We start from the raw sequence: 20,821 nt of genomic DNA, 5'->3' as shown, positions 1-20,821 counted from the left end.
GAACGCAGGCTGCAAAATGCAGGACCAATTTGTTGACCATTTCAGCATTCATCTGCCCATCACCGTCTTCCAGCTAAAACTGGGGGAGATTATTTTGTTGATAATTTGTTACAACAATCACTATTTATAATTCTCACTCCATTCTCACTCTTGTTCTGTAAGTACTAATGCAAAATACTGGAAATTTGCCAAATGACTACTGCTAGATATAAACTTCCTTACAGGTAAGTGGCATACCCACTCACACAATGACAATGACACATTAAATATGCCAGTTGTTAACATTCCTTTCTTCCCAGGTGATGTGGGTTACATTGCTGCTATGAGGGGTACAGAAAACAATGTGTTTTTAAACTATACTTGAACTTTGCATTCTAAAATGAAACACTTACAAAATCCATTAAAAATCTTTAATCTTCAGTTTATCCTTATAAAAAGGTTTTTTCTATGAATCCATGTTTTATAAACATATTGTAAATTTTTTGCATTATTTCCAAATAGCCAGAAACATCATCCTGCAAAGTGTGATTTCATTTAGTGGCATGAAATATTGATATTCTAGTATGCTAGGTTTGAGGGATTTTTTTCACATTATTCTACACTATTATCACAGACTTTAGAATTTACTCTCAGAATTTTCAACTTGAAATCAATAAAAATTGATTGGTAGATCGTCCCCCTAGCAAATACTGAATCTAAAAATGTTAGTTTATAAAGATTATGCGAGCAAGTAAATTAAAGTCATTTTGGAAGGTTATTCTTTCATAGTAACACAATGATTGCTTCAGACCAAACATAAACTATGCTTTGATTGCTGTTCTGATTATTTTAAATTTAACACTTCTTCTAACTTGGTGAGAGAGGAGGGGAGAGAGACCCTTCTCTGATTTTCTTTCCAACTGCATGGTGGCTCACTTATCAATATATCCTTCCCTTGCTCTTGGTAATAAGCAGCAAGCAATATTGGACATAATTGCATTTACACAGTTTATCAAAGTGGAGCTCGTGAAAGAATATTAGGTATTCTAGGTTAGCCTTCAGACATAGGTGAAATTCCACAATTAGATTTTGAAATCAACATTGTGTTTTGCGACGCATAAAAATTCTGCATTGATAATTATGGATTTATTTTCTATAGGAATAAGATGCTACTGATTGTTCTATACTTTTCACAGGATATGTGCAAAACTAAATCCATGTATGAATCACATATAGAACATAGAATATTACAGCACAGTACAGGCCCTTCAACCCTCGATATTGTGCCGCCCTGTGAAACCAATCTGAAGCCCATCTCACCGACACTTCCGTTCTCGTCCATATCCTATCCAATGACCATACAAATGCCCGTAAAGTTGGCGACTCTACAACTGTTGCAGGCAGGGAGTTCCATGCCCCCACTACTCTGAGTAAAGAAACTACCTTTGACATCTGTCCTATATCAATCACCCCTCAAATTGAAGCTATGCCTCCTTGTGCTATCCATCTCCATCAAAGGAAAAAGGCTCTCACTGTCCACTCCACCTAACCCTCTGATTGTCTTATATGTCTCAATTAAGTCACCTCTCAACTTCCTTCTAACGAAAACAGCCTCAAGTCCCTCAACCTTTTCTCATAAGACCTTCCCTCCATACCAGACAACATCCTAGTAAATCTCCTCTGAACCCTTTCCAAAGTTTCCACATCCTTCCTATAATGCAGTGACCAGAACTCCAATTGAGGCCGCATCAGAATTATGTACAAGTGCAGCGTGACATCATGGTTTTGAAACTCGATCCCTCGACCAATATAAAAGTTAACACACCGTATGCCTTCTTCACAGCCCTATCGACCTGGGTGGCAACTTTCAGGGATCTATGTACATGGAACCAAAATCTCTCTGCTCATCTACCCTACCAAGAATCTTACCATTCACCCAGTATTCTGCATTCCTGTTATTCCTTCCAAAATGAATCACCTCATACTTTTCCACATTAAACTCTATTTGCCACCTCTCAGCCCAGCCCTGGAGCTTATCTATGTCCCTTTGTAACCTACAAAATCCTTTGGCACTATCCACAACTGTACTGACCTTAGTGTCATCCGCAAGTTTACTGACCCATCCTTCTACGCCCTCATCCAGGTCATTTATAGAAATGACAAACAGCAGTGAACCTAAAAAAAAAAGATCCTTGCAGTACAGCACTAGTAACTGAACTCCAAGATGAACATTTTCCATCAACCACCACCCTCTGTCTTCTTTCAGCTAGCCAATTTCTGATCCAAACCGCTAAATCGCCCTCAATCACATGCCTCCATATTTTGTGTAGTAGCCTACCATGACAGACCTTATCAAATGCCTTACTGAAATCCATATAGACCACATCAACCGTTTTACCCTCATCCACCTGTTTGGTCACCTTCTCAAAGAACTCAATAAGGTTTGTGAGACACAATTTATCCTTCACGAAATTGAGTTGACTGTCCCTAATCAACTTATTTCTTTCTAGATGATTATAATTCTATCTCTTATAATCTTTTCCAACACTTTACCCACAACTGAAGTAAGGTTCACTGGTCTATAATTAACAGGGTTACCTCTCCTCCCCTTCTTGAACAAGGGAACAATATTTGCAATCCTCTAGTCTTCTGTTACTATTCCTGTAGACAACGACGACATAAAGATCAAAGCCAAAGGCTCGGCAATCTCCTCCCTGGTTTCCCAGAGAAACCTAGGAAGAATCCCATCTGGCCCAAAAGATTTATCTATTTTCACACTTTCCAGAATTTCTAACATCTCTTCCTTGTGAACCTCAATCCCACCCAGTCTAGTAGCCTGCTTCTCAGTATTCTCCTCAACAACATTGTCTTTTTCCAGTGTGAATATTCATTTAGACCTTCCCCTATCGCCACTCACAACTTCCCACTATTGTTTTTGATTGGCCCTAATCCTACTCTAGTCATTCTTTTATTCCTTATACACATATAGAAAGCCTTAGGGTTTCCACCAACAACTTCTCATGTCCCCTCCTCGCTCATCTTAGCTCTCTCTTTTGGTCTTTCCTAGCTTCCTGTTGAAGGGCTTTTGCCCTAAACGTCGATTCTCCTGCTCCTCAGATGCTGCCTGACCTGCTGTGCTTTTCTAGCATCACACTCTCGATGTCTTTCCTACATACCTTGTAACTCTCAATCGCTCTAACTGAGCCTTCACATCTCATCCTAACATAAGCTTTCTTCTTCCTCTTGACAAGAGATTCAACTTCCTTAGTAAACCACGGCTCCTCACTTCCTCCTTGTCTGATAGGTACATACTTACAGTAGCTGTTCCTTGAATAAACTCCACATTTCTATTGCGCCCATGCTCTGCAGTTTCCTTCCCCATCCTATGCATCCTCAATCTACTCTAATTGCATCATAATTGCCTTTCCCCAGCTGTAGCTCTTGCCCTCCGGTGTATACCTATCACATTCCATCGCTAAACATAACTGAATTGTGGTCACTATCACCAAAGTGCTCACCCAACTCCAAATCTAACACCTGGTCAGGTTCATTACCCAGTACCAAATCTAATGTGGTCTGTGTCAGAAAACCCTCCTGCACACAATGGACAAAAATTGACCTATTTAAAGCACTGAACTATAGTATTCCCAGTCAATATTTGGGAAGTTGAACTCTTCCATAACAACTACCCTGTCACTCTTGCTCCTATGGATAATCATTTTTGCTATCCTTTCCTCTACATTTCTGGAACTATTCAGAGGCCTATAGAAAACTCCCAACAGGAAGACCTCTCTTTTCTTATTTCTAATTTCAGCCCATTCTAGCTCAGTTGACGAGTCGTCAGGCGTCCTTTCTGCAGCCATAGTTTTTTTTAGATTAGATTAGACCCGCTGAAGCGCAACCCACCTAATTACCCTACATTTACCCCTTTACCTAACACTACGGGCAATTTAGCATGGCCAATTCACCTGACCTGCACATCTTTGGAGTGTGGGAGGAAACCGGAGCACCCGGAGGAAACCCACGCAGACAGGGGGAGAATGTGTAAACTCCACACAGTCAGTCGCCTGAGTCAGGAATTGAACCCAGGTCTCTGGCGCTGTGAGGCAGCAGTGCTAACCACTGTGCCACCGTGCCGCCCTCTGTCCTCGATGAATTCCAGACCCCTACCTCTTTTACCACCTTCCCTGTTCTTACTGAACATCTAAACCTCAGAACATGAAACAACCATTCCCGTCCCTGCTCTATCCATGTCTCTGAAATGGGCACAACATTGAAATCCCGGTACCAACCTATGCTGCACGTTCACCCACCTTATTCTAGATGCTCCTGCCATTGAAACAGACATACCTCAAATCAATTTCTTGCTTGCCGGTGCCCTTGTGACCCTGAAAACTTATTTCAGACCGTCCTACTTTCTCAGCCTCCTCTATACTCAAACTACAATTTAGCTTCCCATCCCCTGATAGGATGCTGAATTAGTTTAAACCCACCTGAAGAGCAGTAGCAAACATCCCCCCCCAGGATCTTGGAACTCCACTGGTTCAAGTGAAAACCATCCTGTTTGTAGAGGTCCTATCTACCCTAGACAGAGCCCCAATTATTCAACAAACCAAAACCCTCCCTCCTGCACCAACCCTGTAGCCACGTGTTTAACTCCTCTCTCTGTCTATTCCTCACCTTGTCAGCATGTGGCACAGGTAACAAACCAGAGATAATAACTCTGTCCGAGCTCTTAGCTTCCAACCTAGCTCCCTGAATTTCTGCCTTAAATCCCCATCTCTCTTCCTACTTATGTCATTGGTGCCTATGTGGACCAAGACTTGGAGCTGCTCCCCCTCCCCTGCAAGGATCTCGAAAACACAATCAGAGACGTATGGATCACATGATGCAATATTATAGGTTACTGCAACTGTTACTAGATAATTTTATGCAGAATCAATCATTACAATAAAGTGGGTTACATTTAATTACATCCTTGAACATTGTTTTGTAGTTCACAGCTTTGTCATGAAAGTGTACACGTTTGTAATGCTATCAAGTAAATAGATTGAAGACTAAAAATATGAAATTTTGTGAAAGACTGCAATGCAAATGCATGGAAACATGTATATGTGCGTCACATTATGTGGATGCGCAACAGTAGATCTAGGCCTTTCATTCTCATGACTCAAATCTATTTTGAACAAGTTTAGATTAGATTAGATTACTTACAGTATGGAAACAGGCCCTTCGGCCCAACAAGTCCACACCGCCCCGCCGAAGCGCAACCCCCCCATACACGTGCAAACTCCACACAGTCAGTCGCCTGAGGCGGGAATTGAACCCGGGTCTCTGGCGCTGTGAGGCAGCAGTGCTAACTGCTGTGCCACCGTGCCGCCCACAAATAGTGTGCAAAATTAACAAAGACATAATGAACTAAAGATAAGACAGCGTAACATGTTGAAATTAATTTTAAAATGAAAGAACTGTGGACGATGGAAATCTGTAACAAAAACAGAAATTGCTGAAAAATCTCAGTAGGTCTGGCCGCATCTGTGGAGAAAAATCTGAGTTAACATTTCAGGTCCAGTGACCCTTCTTCAGCACTTGAGTTGCCAGGCCTGCTGAGATTTTCCAGCAATTTCTCTTTGTGTTGAAATTAATGCTGCCTTCAACTAAATACAAGAACAGGCTCAGTTTTCATGCATACAAAGTTTTTTCTCATTAAGAATGTAAGAGTAGTATGTTTGAATAATCATTTACAGATCGGTTATTTACCTTTAAGACGACCAGGAGACCATTAAAACGATCAACTTCTTGACCAAGAACAGTGGTTAATGAATTTAAGCGTCCTTTTTTATCTCTGACGAATAGGGATTCGATTGCAACTTCAAGGTCAAGCTTTTCTGAAATAATATTTGAAAAAAACAATGAAGAAGCATTTTCTGTAGACCTCAGGAGCAATTTTGCACTTGGCTGGCCAGGCAGTAATTTGACAGGGATATTCAGGATTGGATAAGGATAAAAGAGAAGGCTTAAGGCAGAAACCAAGATCGCAAAATGGCAAAAGTTAGACAGAATTACAGAATGTGCAAAGAGAAACTTAAAAGTGATATTAGGGAAACAAAAAAGGGAACATGAACAAATAATGGAAGAAAAAGCAAAAGAAAATTCAAGGTAATTTTACAAGTGCATTAAGGATAAAGGATAACTAAGGAAATCATTAAAGACCATATGGAGTTAGAGGATGTCAGTAAGTTTCTAAACAAATACCTTCTGTTGATGTTCATTATTGAGAGAAATAATGTATAGAAATCAGGGAGAAGGACCATTATATACCGAAAAAAATAGCATAGACAGAGAGGAAGTTCTGACAGGTCTGACAGGCTTAACAGTAGATAAATCTCTAGGTCCAGATGAAACTTAACCAGTCTATAGAGTGAGGCAAGGGAGGAAATAGCAAGGTGTGCATGCCAATAATTTTCAGTTCTTCTCTGGTCACAGGAGAGTTGCCAAACAACTGGAGGACAGTCAATGTGGTACTGTTGTTAAGGAAGGAATTAAGGGATAAACTAGGAAATCACAGGCCAATCAGTGTAACCTCAGGGTGGAAAAATCTCTGGAAGCAATTTTGAGGGACAGAATGAATCAGCATTTGGAGAGAGAGGGATTAAACAAGAACTGGTCAGCTTGGCTTTGTTATGTCTCATTACATCATGTCTAACCAACTTAATTGAATTTTTCAGAGGTAACAAGGTATATAGACATGGGCAACACATCAACTGTAGTTTACTTGGACTCCAGTAAGGCTTTTGATGAGGTCCTGCATGGGATACTGACAGCAAAGGTAAGAGCACATGGGAACCAAGGAAATTCAGCTAATTGAATCCAGAGTTGTTTGAGTGGCAGAAAGCACAGCATGATGGTCAAAGGGACTAAACCAGAGCACCCAGCTGAAACCCACACAGCCACAGGGAGAACATGCAAACTCCACGCAGGCAGTCACCCAAGGCTGGAATCGAACTTGGTCCCTGGAGCTGTGAGGCAACAGTGCTAAGCATTGTATCTCTCTGCCATCCATTACCCAAATAGTCGCATGCCCAAGTATATGCCTCTGATTCCTTGTTGCTCCTCTTTATCCTTTTGCTTCCTTACATCCTTCCCAATGTATCCTTTGTCGCTGTTCACCCATGCTGGGTTCCCTCAGGGTGTCTTTTAAATGGTTTATTAAAAAAAAACTTTATATAATCCAATAGACCTGCCATTTTCAAAGTCACTTCACTTCCAAAGCTAATGACTGCTAGAAATTTAAGTCGCATACAAAATAATACCCCAGACCTTTCTATGGTTTTAAATGTATTATGACTGTTTTGTAATTGGATAAAAGTACTACAATGCACGTCAACATTCAGACCATAGTGGTTAATGTAACGGTCAACTTCTATTTGTAGGACAGAACCCTATAATCAACCATTGAAATTAAAATATATCCAATTTACAATTAGCTTGTTTTAAACTATTGAAACAAAATTCACATTCCTTTACATTTCAAAGCCTGTCAAACAAGAAATTCTAGGAGTATGCGACTCTTCAAACAGAGTTTCCCTCATGCTTTGTGTCTGTTCTAAGATGTGGAGATGCTGGCGTTGGACTGGATTAGGCAAAGATAAAAATCAGGAAAATCAACATTTTGGGCAAAAGCCTTTCATCCGGAATCCTGTTGAAGGGGTTTTGCCTGAAACGTCGATTTTCCTGTACCTCGGATGCTGCCTGATCTGCTGTGCTTTTCCAGCACCACTTTAATCTAGACTCTGATCTCTAGCATCTGCAGTCCTCACTTTTGCCAAAGTTAAAAATCATACAACACCAGGCTATAATCCAACAGGTTTATTTGGAAGTACTAGTTTTTGGAGCACTGCACTCTGAAAGCAAGTACTCCCAAATAAACCTGTTGGACTATAACCTGGTGGTGTGTGATTTTAACTCTCTTCTGAGCAGCACAGCTACAATCAAAATGGGTGCTGATTCATAAAAACAGAAGGCAGTCTGAAATGTTCACTAACGCTCTATCGAGTAGGCAAAAGCATAATCTCACTGATATTTTAGGCTCATGAACATTCCACACAATGAGAATGATGGTGGGAAACTTGGGAATCAGGTCCAGCTAGAAGAAGCTGGGCGGCACGGTGGCACAGTGGTTAGCACTGCTGCCTCACAGAGCCAGAGTCCCGGGTTCAATTCCCGCCTCAGGCGACTGACTGTGTGGAGTTTGCACGTTCTCCCCGTGTCTGCGTGGGTTTCCTCCGGGTGCTCCGGTTTCCTCCCACAGTCCAAAGATATGCAGGTCAGGTGAATTGGCCATGCTAAATTGCCTGTAGTGTTAGGTAAGGGGTAAATGTAGGGGTATGGGTGGGTTTCGCTTCGGCGGGTCGGTGTGGACTTGTTGGGCCGAAGGGCCTGTTTCCACACTGTAATCTAATCTAATCTAATATAATCTAAAAGTGAAGGCTGTATCGATGCTGGAGAGTCAGAGTTGAAAAGTGCGGCGTTGGAAAAAGCACAGTGAGTCAGGCAGCATCTGAGGAGCAGGAGGGGCGACGTTTCGGACGTGGGCCCTTCATCAGGAATGTGGAAGGGGAAGGGAGCTGAGAGATAAATAGGGGATGGGGGTAGGGCTGGAGGAAGGTAAGTAGGATAGTGATAGGCGGATGCAGATGGGAGGTGATTGTGATACGTCAATGGGGAGTGTGGAGCAGATCTCCCCTCCCTCCCCAACTCATTTCAGATTCAACCCTCCAACTCGGCACCCCATTGTTGAGCTGACCTTCCTGTCCATCTTCCTACCCACCTATCCACTCCACCTTCAGAAGTTCATTCAGCTTCAAAAACACCACCAAGCCTCATTCACCAGGGAGAGGGATGGAATCAGTGGCTAAGGAACGAAGATCAAATAGAGAGACTTTGATGTTTGAATGCATGATAACATGCTTCAACAGCATGTCTATGTTACAGGGATGCTCTGATCTTTGCAGCTAATGCCAATGAAGCAGTCAAACAAGTGAGAGACAGTGGAGGGGTCAAGAAAATCCTTGGTGAGATAGAGTTGAGTCTCATCAGTATACATTGTGGAAAGTGATGCTTTTGGACATTGTACTTAGAAGTAGGCATATAAGCTAGAAATAGAAGGAGCCAATGTGATTTGTGATGTAGAACTGGCTGCTCAGCTCACTGTCACTCATTTACACTATTTCATCGTCAGTAACTGTGATGCCATTGATGGTTAGGTAGGTGGTGATGGTTAGATTCGCTCTTATGGGAATCAGTAATTCACTGACATGCTCCGTTAAATAGTATCTCCAATTTCATCCAACCTACCCCACAACACAAAATGTGTACTTCACTAACCGTAAAATTTTCAGAATCACTGCTGGCATCTCACTGCAGCTGAATTGTGGCATGTTGATGTGATGGAAACACTGTGGAGGGGAGGGGAACTGCTTGAATCACTGTTTAAAGAGTTGTTGGATCATTTATTTGGAATAATGGCCAATATTGAATGTGAGAAAGCAGATATAATGTGCATGTATTACGAGGGTGGTGGAAATTTTGACTTCTCTTGACAATACATCAATTGTTAATCTTAAATCTGAGGCAGACAAACCTTTGGCAAGGTTTGGCAAAAATATTAGGGGATATTGGATCAAGTCATCACAGAACAATCCTGGCAGATTGTTACCAATTCTTTTGGCAAAAGTTGTAGGTTTAAAGAACGCACTTCAAGGAGAGAAAGAGAGAGAGTGTGTGTATATGAGAGAGAGAGAGAGAGACACACACAGCGAGATGTTTAAGGAGGAATTTCCCTAGCTTCGTGCCTGGACAGTTGAAGGCATAAAAAAAAATCAATCACAATTGGTCAAAAGGCCGGAGATGAAGAACCAGAGGATGTTATAGAGATAGATAGGAGCAAGTTAGTGAAGTGGGTTGAAAACAAGAAAGAACACAAAATAAATGTAAAAATCCCTTTTTACCATTGAATACTGTTTTGTAACTGACTCAGTAAGATTTTTATTTAAAATAATTTACTATACAGCATTTCTTCAAACTTTGTTGGATTAAAGAGGAAATTATTTTCTTTCACAAATGAAAATAATATTTTGCAATAACATTTATTTTATTCTGAAGGAACATAGCAGATTTGATCATAGGGATTTTTGAAGAGCATATTCATGCAAATTCATGATGTTATTTCTAAAACACAAGCTCTACTAATAAGTACATCAGTTTATGAGTAAATATTTAAGCATTTACCTGGAAGCTTTGAGAGAATGGAATCTGCTAATTCGTGAACAACTTCGTCACTACTTTTGCCAGTCCCACGTGCCATAATGTTGGGCTGTACTTCAAGAACTGTTATTATCATGTTATTAGTTTCATTCCGCTGTAATAAGTAATGAACAGATACATTACACATAATTTCAGAACACTTACATTCAGAAAAGAGTTTAATTTTCAGAAAAGAATTTGATATGATACTAATAATTACCATGTAAATCTCATGCAGGTTAAAATGTGATTTATTGTATCATCAATAAAATTTGAAGGCAGTCAGTGTGAACTACTCAAAACTACAAGATGAGAAAATTAATGACAAAAGGAAATTATTTAACTTCTTACCCCACTATCTATTCAAATGTAATCTTCTTTGCCTTATTCTTCTTAATTTAGCTACTTTACAATTGATTAATTTCTTATTGACTTATATATATTTCAGTCAGTTTCAATACGTAACTGCAGTGATTCATTTTAATGAGCCATTGGCTGAAATGACTTTTCCAACACTGCTCTTGATTAGGTGGTTGATCTGATGAAGGAGCAGCACTCCGAAAGCTGGTGCTTCCAAATAAACCTGCTGGAGTATAACCTGGGGTTGTGAGAATTTTAACTTTGTCCTCTCCTCTTGTACTTTTAATACAACTGCTAAATTTATACGTTCAAGTTACCAATTTGTTGACTACTTAAGATCATTCCCTACTAAGCAACTTCGCAAATTCTTTTGAAACTTCAGTCAAATTGATTGAACCTTTTTATTTTTGTGAACAGTTTTTCCATGTTTTGCATAAGAGAAGGTTCTCCCATTGCTCATACCATATTACTAAATTTACACTGCAACATTGTTCGCTCCTAAGTCTTTTCTTGAGAAAACAAATACACAGTAGGTCAAATATAATGTAGTAGCAAAAAAAGGGAGATTTTTATCTAAATGGGGATAGATTGGGAAACGTGGAGGTGCAACAAGACCTAGGTGTCCTTGTACATCAGTCCACTCTGAAACACCTCACTTACATCTGCATGCACCTCACTTACATCTGCATCAAAAGATAATAAGCCCAGCCACCACATTTTGCCACCCATCTAAAATTCTCCTTTCCTGGCAACAGCCCATGAATTTCCTCTGTGTTTTGTAAGACAGTTAGTACCTGAAAGGGTTAACTGGCATCATAAGATAGGCTCTGCATACTAGGTTATAAAGGATTGCTCCTGGGAGGCGCTAAGCACAAACCAAGATGTAAGAAATCTGTGCTTACCAATGTTATTTGAAAATGTTTTAGTAATGGTGTGAACTTGCATGTAAATTGAGCTTAATATTTCACAACAGACCATGATGTCTCTCGGGTGTAATGTAATTAGTTATTAAGCATTATATAAGAAACCTTTCTCTGTACATCAAGATTGTGTCGTTCTTCTACTTATGATGTCACATGGGCATCCATCCCTGCACGGTTCAAATTAGTTAGACTCATGCCAACAAGGAGGATTGGTGGCAGTGAATCTACTCAAGATATCTCAAATTGTGCAGGTGGAGGACGACAACAACATAATATGGTGATCACCTGGAAACATAGCCAAACCAATCTAAGATGGCGACAGTAGCAGGATCTGAAGATGTAAGATCCTGTATCCTTTCTACTGTGATGTCATGTAAGGCACTGGAAGGTAGATGAGGTAAGTTGAATTTCATTGGGTTTCTATTTTCTACTGAAGTATCAAATATGTCTGCATTGCACATAACTGAGATCAGAAAAATCCGACACAAGGCATTTTGTAGGTGCACAAATTCCTTAATAGTTTTTTCAATTCCAAACTACACTTACTATACCGAGCATAATTTTCATCCTTTAACTACAAATTATTGGGGAAAAAAAAGTTACTAAGAAGAAATTGGATTTTTTACGCTGAAATTTGCCCTTTAGTCTGAACTAATTGACAATACTGCCCTTTATGAAATTATCATTCTTATTGCAGGTTGTTCACAGGTTCCTATGCCAATCTAAGATATTGGTTATCATTCTTCAGAATTATGATTTATTTACAGATTTGACTTTATACATCATATCTATTAGTCCTCATACAAATGTGTTCTCTGATATTTTTCACTTTGACTGAAGCATGTGTTCACTGAGTAAAGTTGCGCTATAGTGTGCAACACTCAAACAATGAAAAGAAAGTTGCTGATGGACTTCATCGATCAGGTCAGCAAAAAAAAAAGACTACTGTTCTATCACCACCAAAGTGACAACATATAATTGTCACAAAAATAACTGCCTTGTGACTTGTTAGAATTATGCTGCTTTGAAGAATACAATTCTATTATGATTTTACATAAGCTGAGTTTATTTTTATTATAAATCATTAGTAAGATCATCATATTAGCACAACATACTGAATACAAACCTGGAAAGCCAAATTAGCGTTTTCATGCATCCCAAATATTTCCGGGTCATCAATCAAGGGAAGGCTTTCAATATATTCTCTGTACGCCAACAAGCTGTCTGCTTCAGGGCTAAAGTAAGTTCCTGAGATACAGAACATTGAACAATTGTATTACAATACAACTAATCAATCTCATTGTTAAGCAGAGTAAATAATTGATGGTGGAACATTTGGCATTTCTTCAATAATCAAACAACATTCTTAATTTATAAATGGTATGAAATAAGACATTTTGCACATTGAGAAAGGATTCTAACACAAAATACTGCAGATACTGGAAGTTTCTTTTAAAACTGTAAAATGCTGGAAATCCTTAGTAGGCAGTATCTCTGGAAAGGTTCATTTCAAATCTGTGTCTTACTCAGCATTTGGGGTTAAAATTTGGAAACAAATGGTTTCCTCTTCTCTGTGAGCAATTGTTAAGATGGCAGATAGTAAGTCCGAGTAGGAACATGCATGCTGTATAAACATGGTACTATGTGCACATAAACATTGAAATGGTAGTATTCTGTCGGTCAGAGTGGCTGCAACTGAAGAAATTTGTGTAGATGAAGATTTGGTGTTCTAAATGTCAGGAATAATCACGCTTAGATTTGAAAGTAGCTAAAAACTTGTGAGACAAAGTGAATTTGAATTGCTGTATAAGCAATTGTCTGAATGGAAAGCTTTGGTGGGTCTTCCATCTTGGTTGATAGGTTGTACTCTTAGTTCTGCTTTTAAACTGGCCAAAACTTTACGTAGTATTGGAGTTCCAACCATATTAACAGAAAAAGTTGGGGTGACACTGCTACTGCCCAGGGGTGTCACCCTGCAGCCATTTAATACTGTTGAGGTGTTGATTCGTTCAGAGGAAGGTTTCCATCCCAAACCTGAGAATGAGGTTACACCTCTGACAGCTACTGGTCCATGAAGCAATCAGTAATTCTCTGGTCCCAGGGAAGACTGGTTACTGATGGGATTGCATCAAGTTCACAGCAGTGGTTTTGTTGAAGCTGGAGTGGGAGGATATGCTGGAGGTGGGATGGGTGTGGTGATTTGGCAGTGTCAGGATGAAATCTCAATGAGTATAATGAGTTGGGTAAACAGGTCAGAGGAAAAGAGGAAATAGATATAGGATAGACCTTGCTTTGAGGAGTCTTTAATGGGCTTCATTGACCTTAATAGCAGGACCCTGGAATCCCTTCTCTTTCCTGTCAATAATGCAAAGAGTGTTAATTGTTCAATAAATCCCTTTCCCAACCTCATTCCAGCAAAATTTCTGCACTTCAATCTTGATCTTCATTTCAGCCAGTTTCCAACTCGCATCAGGCTTACAAAGTATGGCTGCTTGTGAGAAAATCACCTAATACAATATTGGGTTGGACTTCTTCTCACTTTCCATTTGTCCCTGAAAGTGGACTTCCTTGCAAATCTTACAAAGGAAATTAAATGTTTTCAGTATAAGGTCTGTCAGTCACATCAGGATAGAACTGGATTGCACTGCTCATACTTTAGAGTCAGAGACCCATTTCTGAGCCTGTGCATTTATAGATCATGTTGGTGATACTCAATCCAATATGGTGTCAGGACTGGTAAATAATGGGTTTTATGCCTGATTTCAGCTTAACATTGATACTGCAGGGCAAATTGCATTTCAGCTAAATTATATGATATTCAGAGAACATGGTTCTCAATTACACAATTTATTAATACCATTATGTAAAATATCATGCAATATCTTAGCACTCATGGTTACTTTCTCTTGAAAATCTCCAAGAGTCCTACACCAACACTTTCTAAACCTACAATCTCCATCATTTAGAAGAACAAGAACAGCAGACACTTAGGAATACGTGCATCTACAAGTGCTGAGACCATCATTATTTTTCTTTCTTTTAAATTTTGGTTTGGAACTGTGAGTTAAAGTCGTGAATTTAACTTTGCTTAGATTGTAGATATTAATTAGGTCGCCTAGTTGTTTATTTGTGTTCTACAAAAGTTACATTCTTAATAATAATTTTTTTTGTCTATGATATAAGCTTGGTGTCATAGATCTATAATTTGTAAAGTCTAGTTAGTAACAGTTGAGTAATTTTGAAGGTCATTGAATACTTTGTTTTTACTGCATTGTGTATCCAGTGATAGTGAGGTTGATTTGGTGATGTCGGTAATGTTCATATGCCAAGGATTAATTTTAAAAATTCCCAACATGCTAATAACGTCCAGAAAAAAGTTCAAGATGAGATCCCAACATTTTAAATTACGTTTACAGTATCACAGTAATATGTTGGGCCTCTGATTAAGATATCAATAACATGTTAGTCAATGATTTTTTAAAAAAGGCTAAATAAGCAGATGCTTGAAAAAAATTAACAAGAATCTTTGCAAATTGCTAAAGATGAAGAAGCTGCATCATTAGGACTTAGAAACTTCACTTGCCTGATCCTGAATACTTATATCCATCTTCCAGAATGGTAGGCGAGAAGAATCGTTTTAAGATAGTGCGGAGACATCGTTGGTCCCATGCATCTGTGACTCGACCTCCATAAGTGATCTCACCTATTCAATGTAATTCAAGTAAATAAATGTTATAATGGCCAAGCAAATAAACAAAATAAAATGGTCGTCTACCATCATCCATTGATATACATTTTAGATTTATTAGAATTCTTTGAGAATGTAACAAGCAGATCAGAAAAATGGAAACCAGTAGATGTGTTGCAGTTGGATTGCCAATAGGCATGTAAATAACATGCCATATACAGGGTTACTATACAAGATAAGAACTTTTAGTATTAAGGATACTATATTAACATGGATTTGGATTCACTAACTAACAATAAGCAGAGTTGGAATAAATTGATTTTTTTCAAGATATCAAAGAGGATCTAGTACAATGCCACCGAGATCAATGCTGGAGCTTCAATTATTTAGAATCTGTATGAATAAATGAAGTGACTGACAACATTGCCATCAAATTTGATGAATATATAAGGATCAGGAGGAAAGCCAGTTATAAGGAGGACACAGTCAGAAAAGGGATGTACATCATTTAATCAAAGAATGTTTACACTAGGCCCATCACGTCTGTGAGAACCTTCTTCTGGAGCAGTTCACCCAGTCCCATATGCCTGCCTATTCTTGTAACCTTGCACATTTCCCTTTTGGAATTCCTCAATTGAATTTGCATCATGCAATCCACTAGGCAAAGCATTCCAGTTCTTAAGTATTTGTTGAACAAAAATATTTTTCCCAAGTCATTGTTATTTCTATTGTTAATTACCATATATCTGGGACTTCTAGTTCTCAATCTTACCAGCAAGTGGAATGTTTTCTAACTTTACAGGCCCCTATGGTTTTGAGCGAAAAATGCTACATATATTGAGTTGTCAAAAATGTAATAAATCAAGTATAATGTGGGAAATAATGTAGGTTGTCCACCTGGTGAGAAGGAAAGAAAAGTAGAATATTGTTTAAATGGAAAGACTGCAGAATGCTGGTATACAAGGATCTAGCTGCCCCCGGTGTGCATAAATCACTAAAATTAGCATACATGTGTAGAAAATAATTAGGGAGTTAATGAAGTGTATGCCTTAACTGCATGACAAATGGAGCATTAAATCAAGAAGGTCTTAGTACAAATGGACAAGATGTTAGTGAGATTATGTCATGAATGTGGTGTGCTGTTTTGGTCTCTTGAAGAAACATATCCTGCGTTTGAAGAAGTTCAGAAAAAGTTTAAGATATTTATTCCGAAGATGATGGGTTTAAATTTGAGCAGGTTGTTCCTGTATTCGTTGGATTTTTGAAAACAAATAATTGATTTTATTTGAAATATATAATTTTTTGACTGTGTTGAGGCCTTGATCATTTTTTTTTATTTTTCCCATTTTTTATTTTGAACTGAGAGTTGAAATTGAGGATTGAACTTTAAACTTTGAATAGCAGCTTGCTTTAGAATAAAATGAATACAAAAGATGGATGTTTGTTGTTGAGAACTGACCTGAAAAGGTAAAGTAGATTTATTACTGCTCTAAGAACCCTGTGGATGATTTGACAGTGAGCTGTTGTTATAATTAGGGACTGGCAGTTAGTTGACGTTTAATTGGTGAATCAAGGGAGGATTGGTATTGGACAGCCAAGCACAGAGAACATTGGAAAAGAAAAAAAAACAGCAGACTGAACTTGTGTTAATTGGGTTTTTGAGTAGAAGACAGTTTTGCTTCAGAACTGTCAGATTGGGAAGTTGTTTTTACATTTTGCTCTTTCTAGTTATTCTCCAGTATTGACTCGGTAAACATTCTGAGAAAAGAATCCTTGTCATAAGAAATCATAGACATTCATAATAAAACAGTTAAATTTATATTTAAGTTATAAACTTGGTGTCCGAGATCTGTTATTCATAAAGCCTAACTCAGCAAATTTGAAAGTTATGGAATATTTTAATTTCACTGTGTTACGAATCCAGTGATAGGGAGGCTGATTTGGTTTGACTTGAAGGGACTTGATAGCATACAATGTTGCATCTGATGGGAGAATATAAAACTAGGAAATAAAATTTCAAAATAAGGAGTCTCTAATTTCAGATAAAGTTGAAGAGGAATTTCTCACCCCCACAGCAGCAGTGGCTGTTTGAATGAATACATTCAAGATTGAGTAAGGCAGATTTGAGTTGCATGGGAACTGAGAATTATGGTGGATGGATGTATAAAAGTGAAGGCCACAGTCGGAGCAGCCATGATCTTAGTGAATAGCAGAACAGGCTTGAAAAGCTGAATAGTCTACTCTACTCCAACTTCTGAGGTTCTTATCTTCTAATGCATCTGACAACTTTTAAATGCATTTGAAAGGTTCTTTATGATTTAAAACAACACCTAGTTAAAATGCCCAGAAATGTTTCTAAGTTTTTTTTAATGAAAAGGAAGACAGAAAAGCCTGATAGTCAGTGTGCATTATTTTATATTATGTTTAGTGGACCTCATCATCTTTGTCAAACATCATCTGGACGCAGAATTTGCAATGTAAAAGGATGAATATCGAAAGAGAAATTAACAGCAACTGATGAAATGAAAGTAACAATTTACAAGTTTACTGACAACACCACTATTTTAGATCAGATCTCATACATCGACAAGGTAGAACACAGGATACAGATGGAGTGCTTAGTGGTAAGGAGGTAATGTCATTGAGAATGATTCAGCGGATGACATCATCCTGAGGAACTCATATAGCATTGGGGCTGACAAAAATGGCCTCCAATAACCATCACTGCCTTTATCTTTGCCAGATAGGGCTCCAATCAATCAATTCCCATTAAATTAATTTTTGCTGGTTTCCTAGAACTCAAATTCAGTCAACAATGCTTTGATGTCAAAGGTGGTTATGTTCATGTGTCCTCAGGAATTCAACACATTTATCCAGGTTTCCAAGAAGGCTGTAATCAGGTCTAGAGCCCAGATATCCTGGCAGACTCTAAACTCAGCACTTATAGTGTGTCAGAGTGTGCCATTTATGCACTTTTCATAACAATTTTCATCAATTTGTTTGTGACTAAGTGTAAATGAACTGGATAGCAGTAATTTGATGAATTGCATTTGTCCTGTTTTTTTTTGTGGCCAGGACATACCTGGGCAATTTGCCACTTGTTTTGAGATGTCATGGTTGTGACTGAAATTCTGGAAAACCTGAATAGAAACAGAAAATGACAGAAGACACTCAGGAGGTCAGGAGATAGAAACAGAATTGACATTTCAGGTTGATGATCCACAATCAGAGCTTTCTGATCACTGTTTATATTTCATGGATGCTATCTGACCTGCTTCCTATTTTCTAGCATTTTCATTTTATATTTTTTCTGTAAAACATTACTGATAACGCTATCTATATGGTCAAATACATTTCATTTTTACACAATGCTAATTTCAGGATAAAATATGCCCAGCAATAGTAAAGAATAAGTGCTTACCAGTAATGTACACCAGAGCATCCCATGGGACAATTCCTCCTTGACAATAGAGATTCAAATTGAGAAGAGCACATTCTCGATCACTATCACTAAACTCGTAACAGATATTCCAGCCCAGTGGACCAAACTTCTTCCTTTCCTAAAGCAATATACTACAACATAATTTGATGCACAAGATAGACAACTTAACAGAGTATCAATGCATTTTATACCCAACTATTAAACCAGGTCATGTCAATAAACAAACATCTAAGAGTCATAAACTCAGTTCTGCTACAATGTGGTAGTTCTGTTCTTGTGCAATCCTATGTTAAAAGAAAATTGTGTGATAGCAGCACCACTTAAACTAATGGGGTCGGAATCGCATTATAACCAATACATGCTTGAAAACTGTACAGTTTAGAAACTGTGTCCCCAGTTCGTCAATCGTGTAATAGCGAATTCATGTTATACAAAACGCATGTTATAGCAGAATGACCTGTAGCAAAGAGTCATACTGCATGGAAAGAGACTCTTTGATCCAACTCAAAGATACTGACCATGTTCCCAATTTAAACTGGTCCAACCGGCCTACATATGGCCCATAGCCCTCCATGTACTTTAACCAAATGTCTTTTAAATGTTGTAACTGTACTTGCATTCACCACTTCCTCTAGCAGTTCATTTTACACATTGACTACTCTCTGTGTCAAAAGGTTGCCCCCCCAATGTACTTTTTACACTTTCCTCTCCTCATCTTAAAATAAATGCCCCCTAGTTTTGAACTCCCCTACCTTGGAGAAAAGATCTTTGCTATTCACCTTATTTTTTTTTAATAGATATTTTTATTAGAAATTTAACATTTTTACAAGTTTACAAAAATAAACAAAACTCTCAGATAAAAACATTGATATACAATTAACTCAAATATACAATAGCCAAAATTTGACAAAAAAAAACAAAACAACAAAAAAATAACCGAAAAGAAAAAAAAAACAAACAAACAAAACTCAACTATCTACTAATCTAACCTACAACTAACCAGGGTGTATATTTAAGTCTCTTACATGCTCGGGATGTGTTAACATCAGATATGATAAGACCCGTATTCGTGCGGGATTCCTCCCCCGAGGGGCCGCGGACCAGCCAGGTCTGTAGTCTCAATTAAATAAAAGCCCTTGTTAGGATAGCCGAAATATCTGTATTTATGTAATTCAAAAAGGGCTGCCATATTTTATAAAATAATTCGGTCTTTCGGTGCACCATATTTGTAAGGAAGTCAAGGGGAATACATTCCATAATTAGTCTGTGCCAATTTGAAAGTCCAGAGGGGCCCTCCGCCACCCAGTTCATCAAAATATTTTTCCTTGCACAGAAAGAAAGAATAGAAAATAGTCTCTTCCCGTACGTGTCCAGGGAGGGAACGTTCGAAAAGCCCAAGCGGAGAGATACGGGGTCCACTTTTATTTCCGTTCCTAACATTTCTGTCAGGGTACTTGCTACTTTAGTCCAATATCTACGGATCTTATGACAGGTCCATAAGCAATGTACAAGAGTGCCCACCTCTATTTTGCATTTAGGACACATTGGAGATGCTCCTGCCTTAAATTTTGCCAATCAAACCGGTGCTATATGGGCCCTATGAAGTATCTTCAGCTGGATAGCCTGGGTTCTGTTACAAATAGTAATTCTTCTAGCATTTTCCCAGATATCATTCCACGTTTCTGTGGAGATTTCTAGTCCCAGATCCTGATCCCATGTTTTAAGCAGATCATCCATATCTCCCGATACTTCATCATGTAGCAAATGATAAATATTACTGACGGAAGATACCCCCACTGGTCGTAGGACACTACATTCTCTATCGGATTTATAAAGACTATCTAATAACATAGTCTTCTTCTGTATATAATCTCGAATTTGGAAGTATCGAAAGAGGTCTCCATTGCGTAATCCGAATTTCTGACGCAGCTGTCCGAAAGACATCAGGACCCCATCTTTAAATAAATCCCCAAGACATGAGATACCCCTGGATCTCCAGAGTTTAAAAGTGGCATCTGTTAACCCCGGTTGGAATCCCCATGCTCCCACTATCGGTGCATAGGGGGATGTTTTATGTGAATTACCCTCATTTTGCCGCACTATATTCCAAGCCTTGATTGTATT

The 20,821-nt window shown here is 38.6% G+C and overlaps 1 protein-coding gene across 1 annotated transcript in view; it reads right to left on the bottom strand.

Annotated features, from left to right (window-relative positions):
- Positions 1-20,821, bottom strand: part of dnah6 (dynein, axonemal, heavy chain 6) — a 341,236-nt gene that overhangs the window by 33,900 nt on the left and 286,515 nt on the right. The window contains exons 69-73 of the mRNA XM_043705917.1: positions 18,677-18,815; positions 15,151-15,270; positions 12,694-12,815; positions 10,270-10,399; positions 5,740-5,867 (exon numbers count right to left, since the gene is read on the bottom strand). Coding sequence (XP_043561852.1) covers positions 5,740-5,867; positions 10,270-10,399; positions 12,694-12,815; positions 15,151-15,270; positions 18,677-18,815 — 639 coding nt within the window. The remainder of the gene's footprint in view (positions 1-5,739; positions 5,868-10,269; positions 10,400-12,693; positions 12,816-15,150; positions 15,271-18,676; positions 18,816-20,821) is intronic.

This window comes from Chiloscyllium plagiosum, chromosome 2 (genome assembly GCF_004010195.1).
Source record: "Chiloscyllium plagiosum isolate BGI_BamShark_2017 chromosome 2, ASM401019v2, whole genome shotgun sequence".
Classification (NCBI taxonomy): Eukaryota; Metazoa; Chordata; class Chondrichthyes; order Orectolobiformes; family Hemiscylliidae; genus Chiloscyllium; species Chiloscyllium plagiosum.
This window is presented reverse-complemented; position numbering and strand designations above follow the sequence as displayed.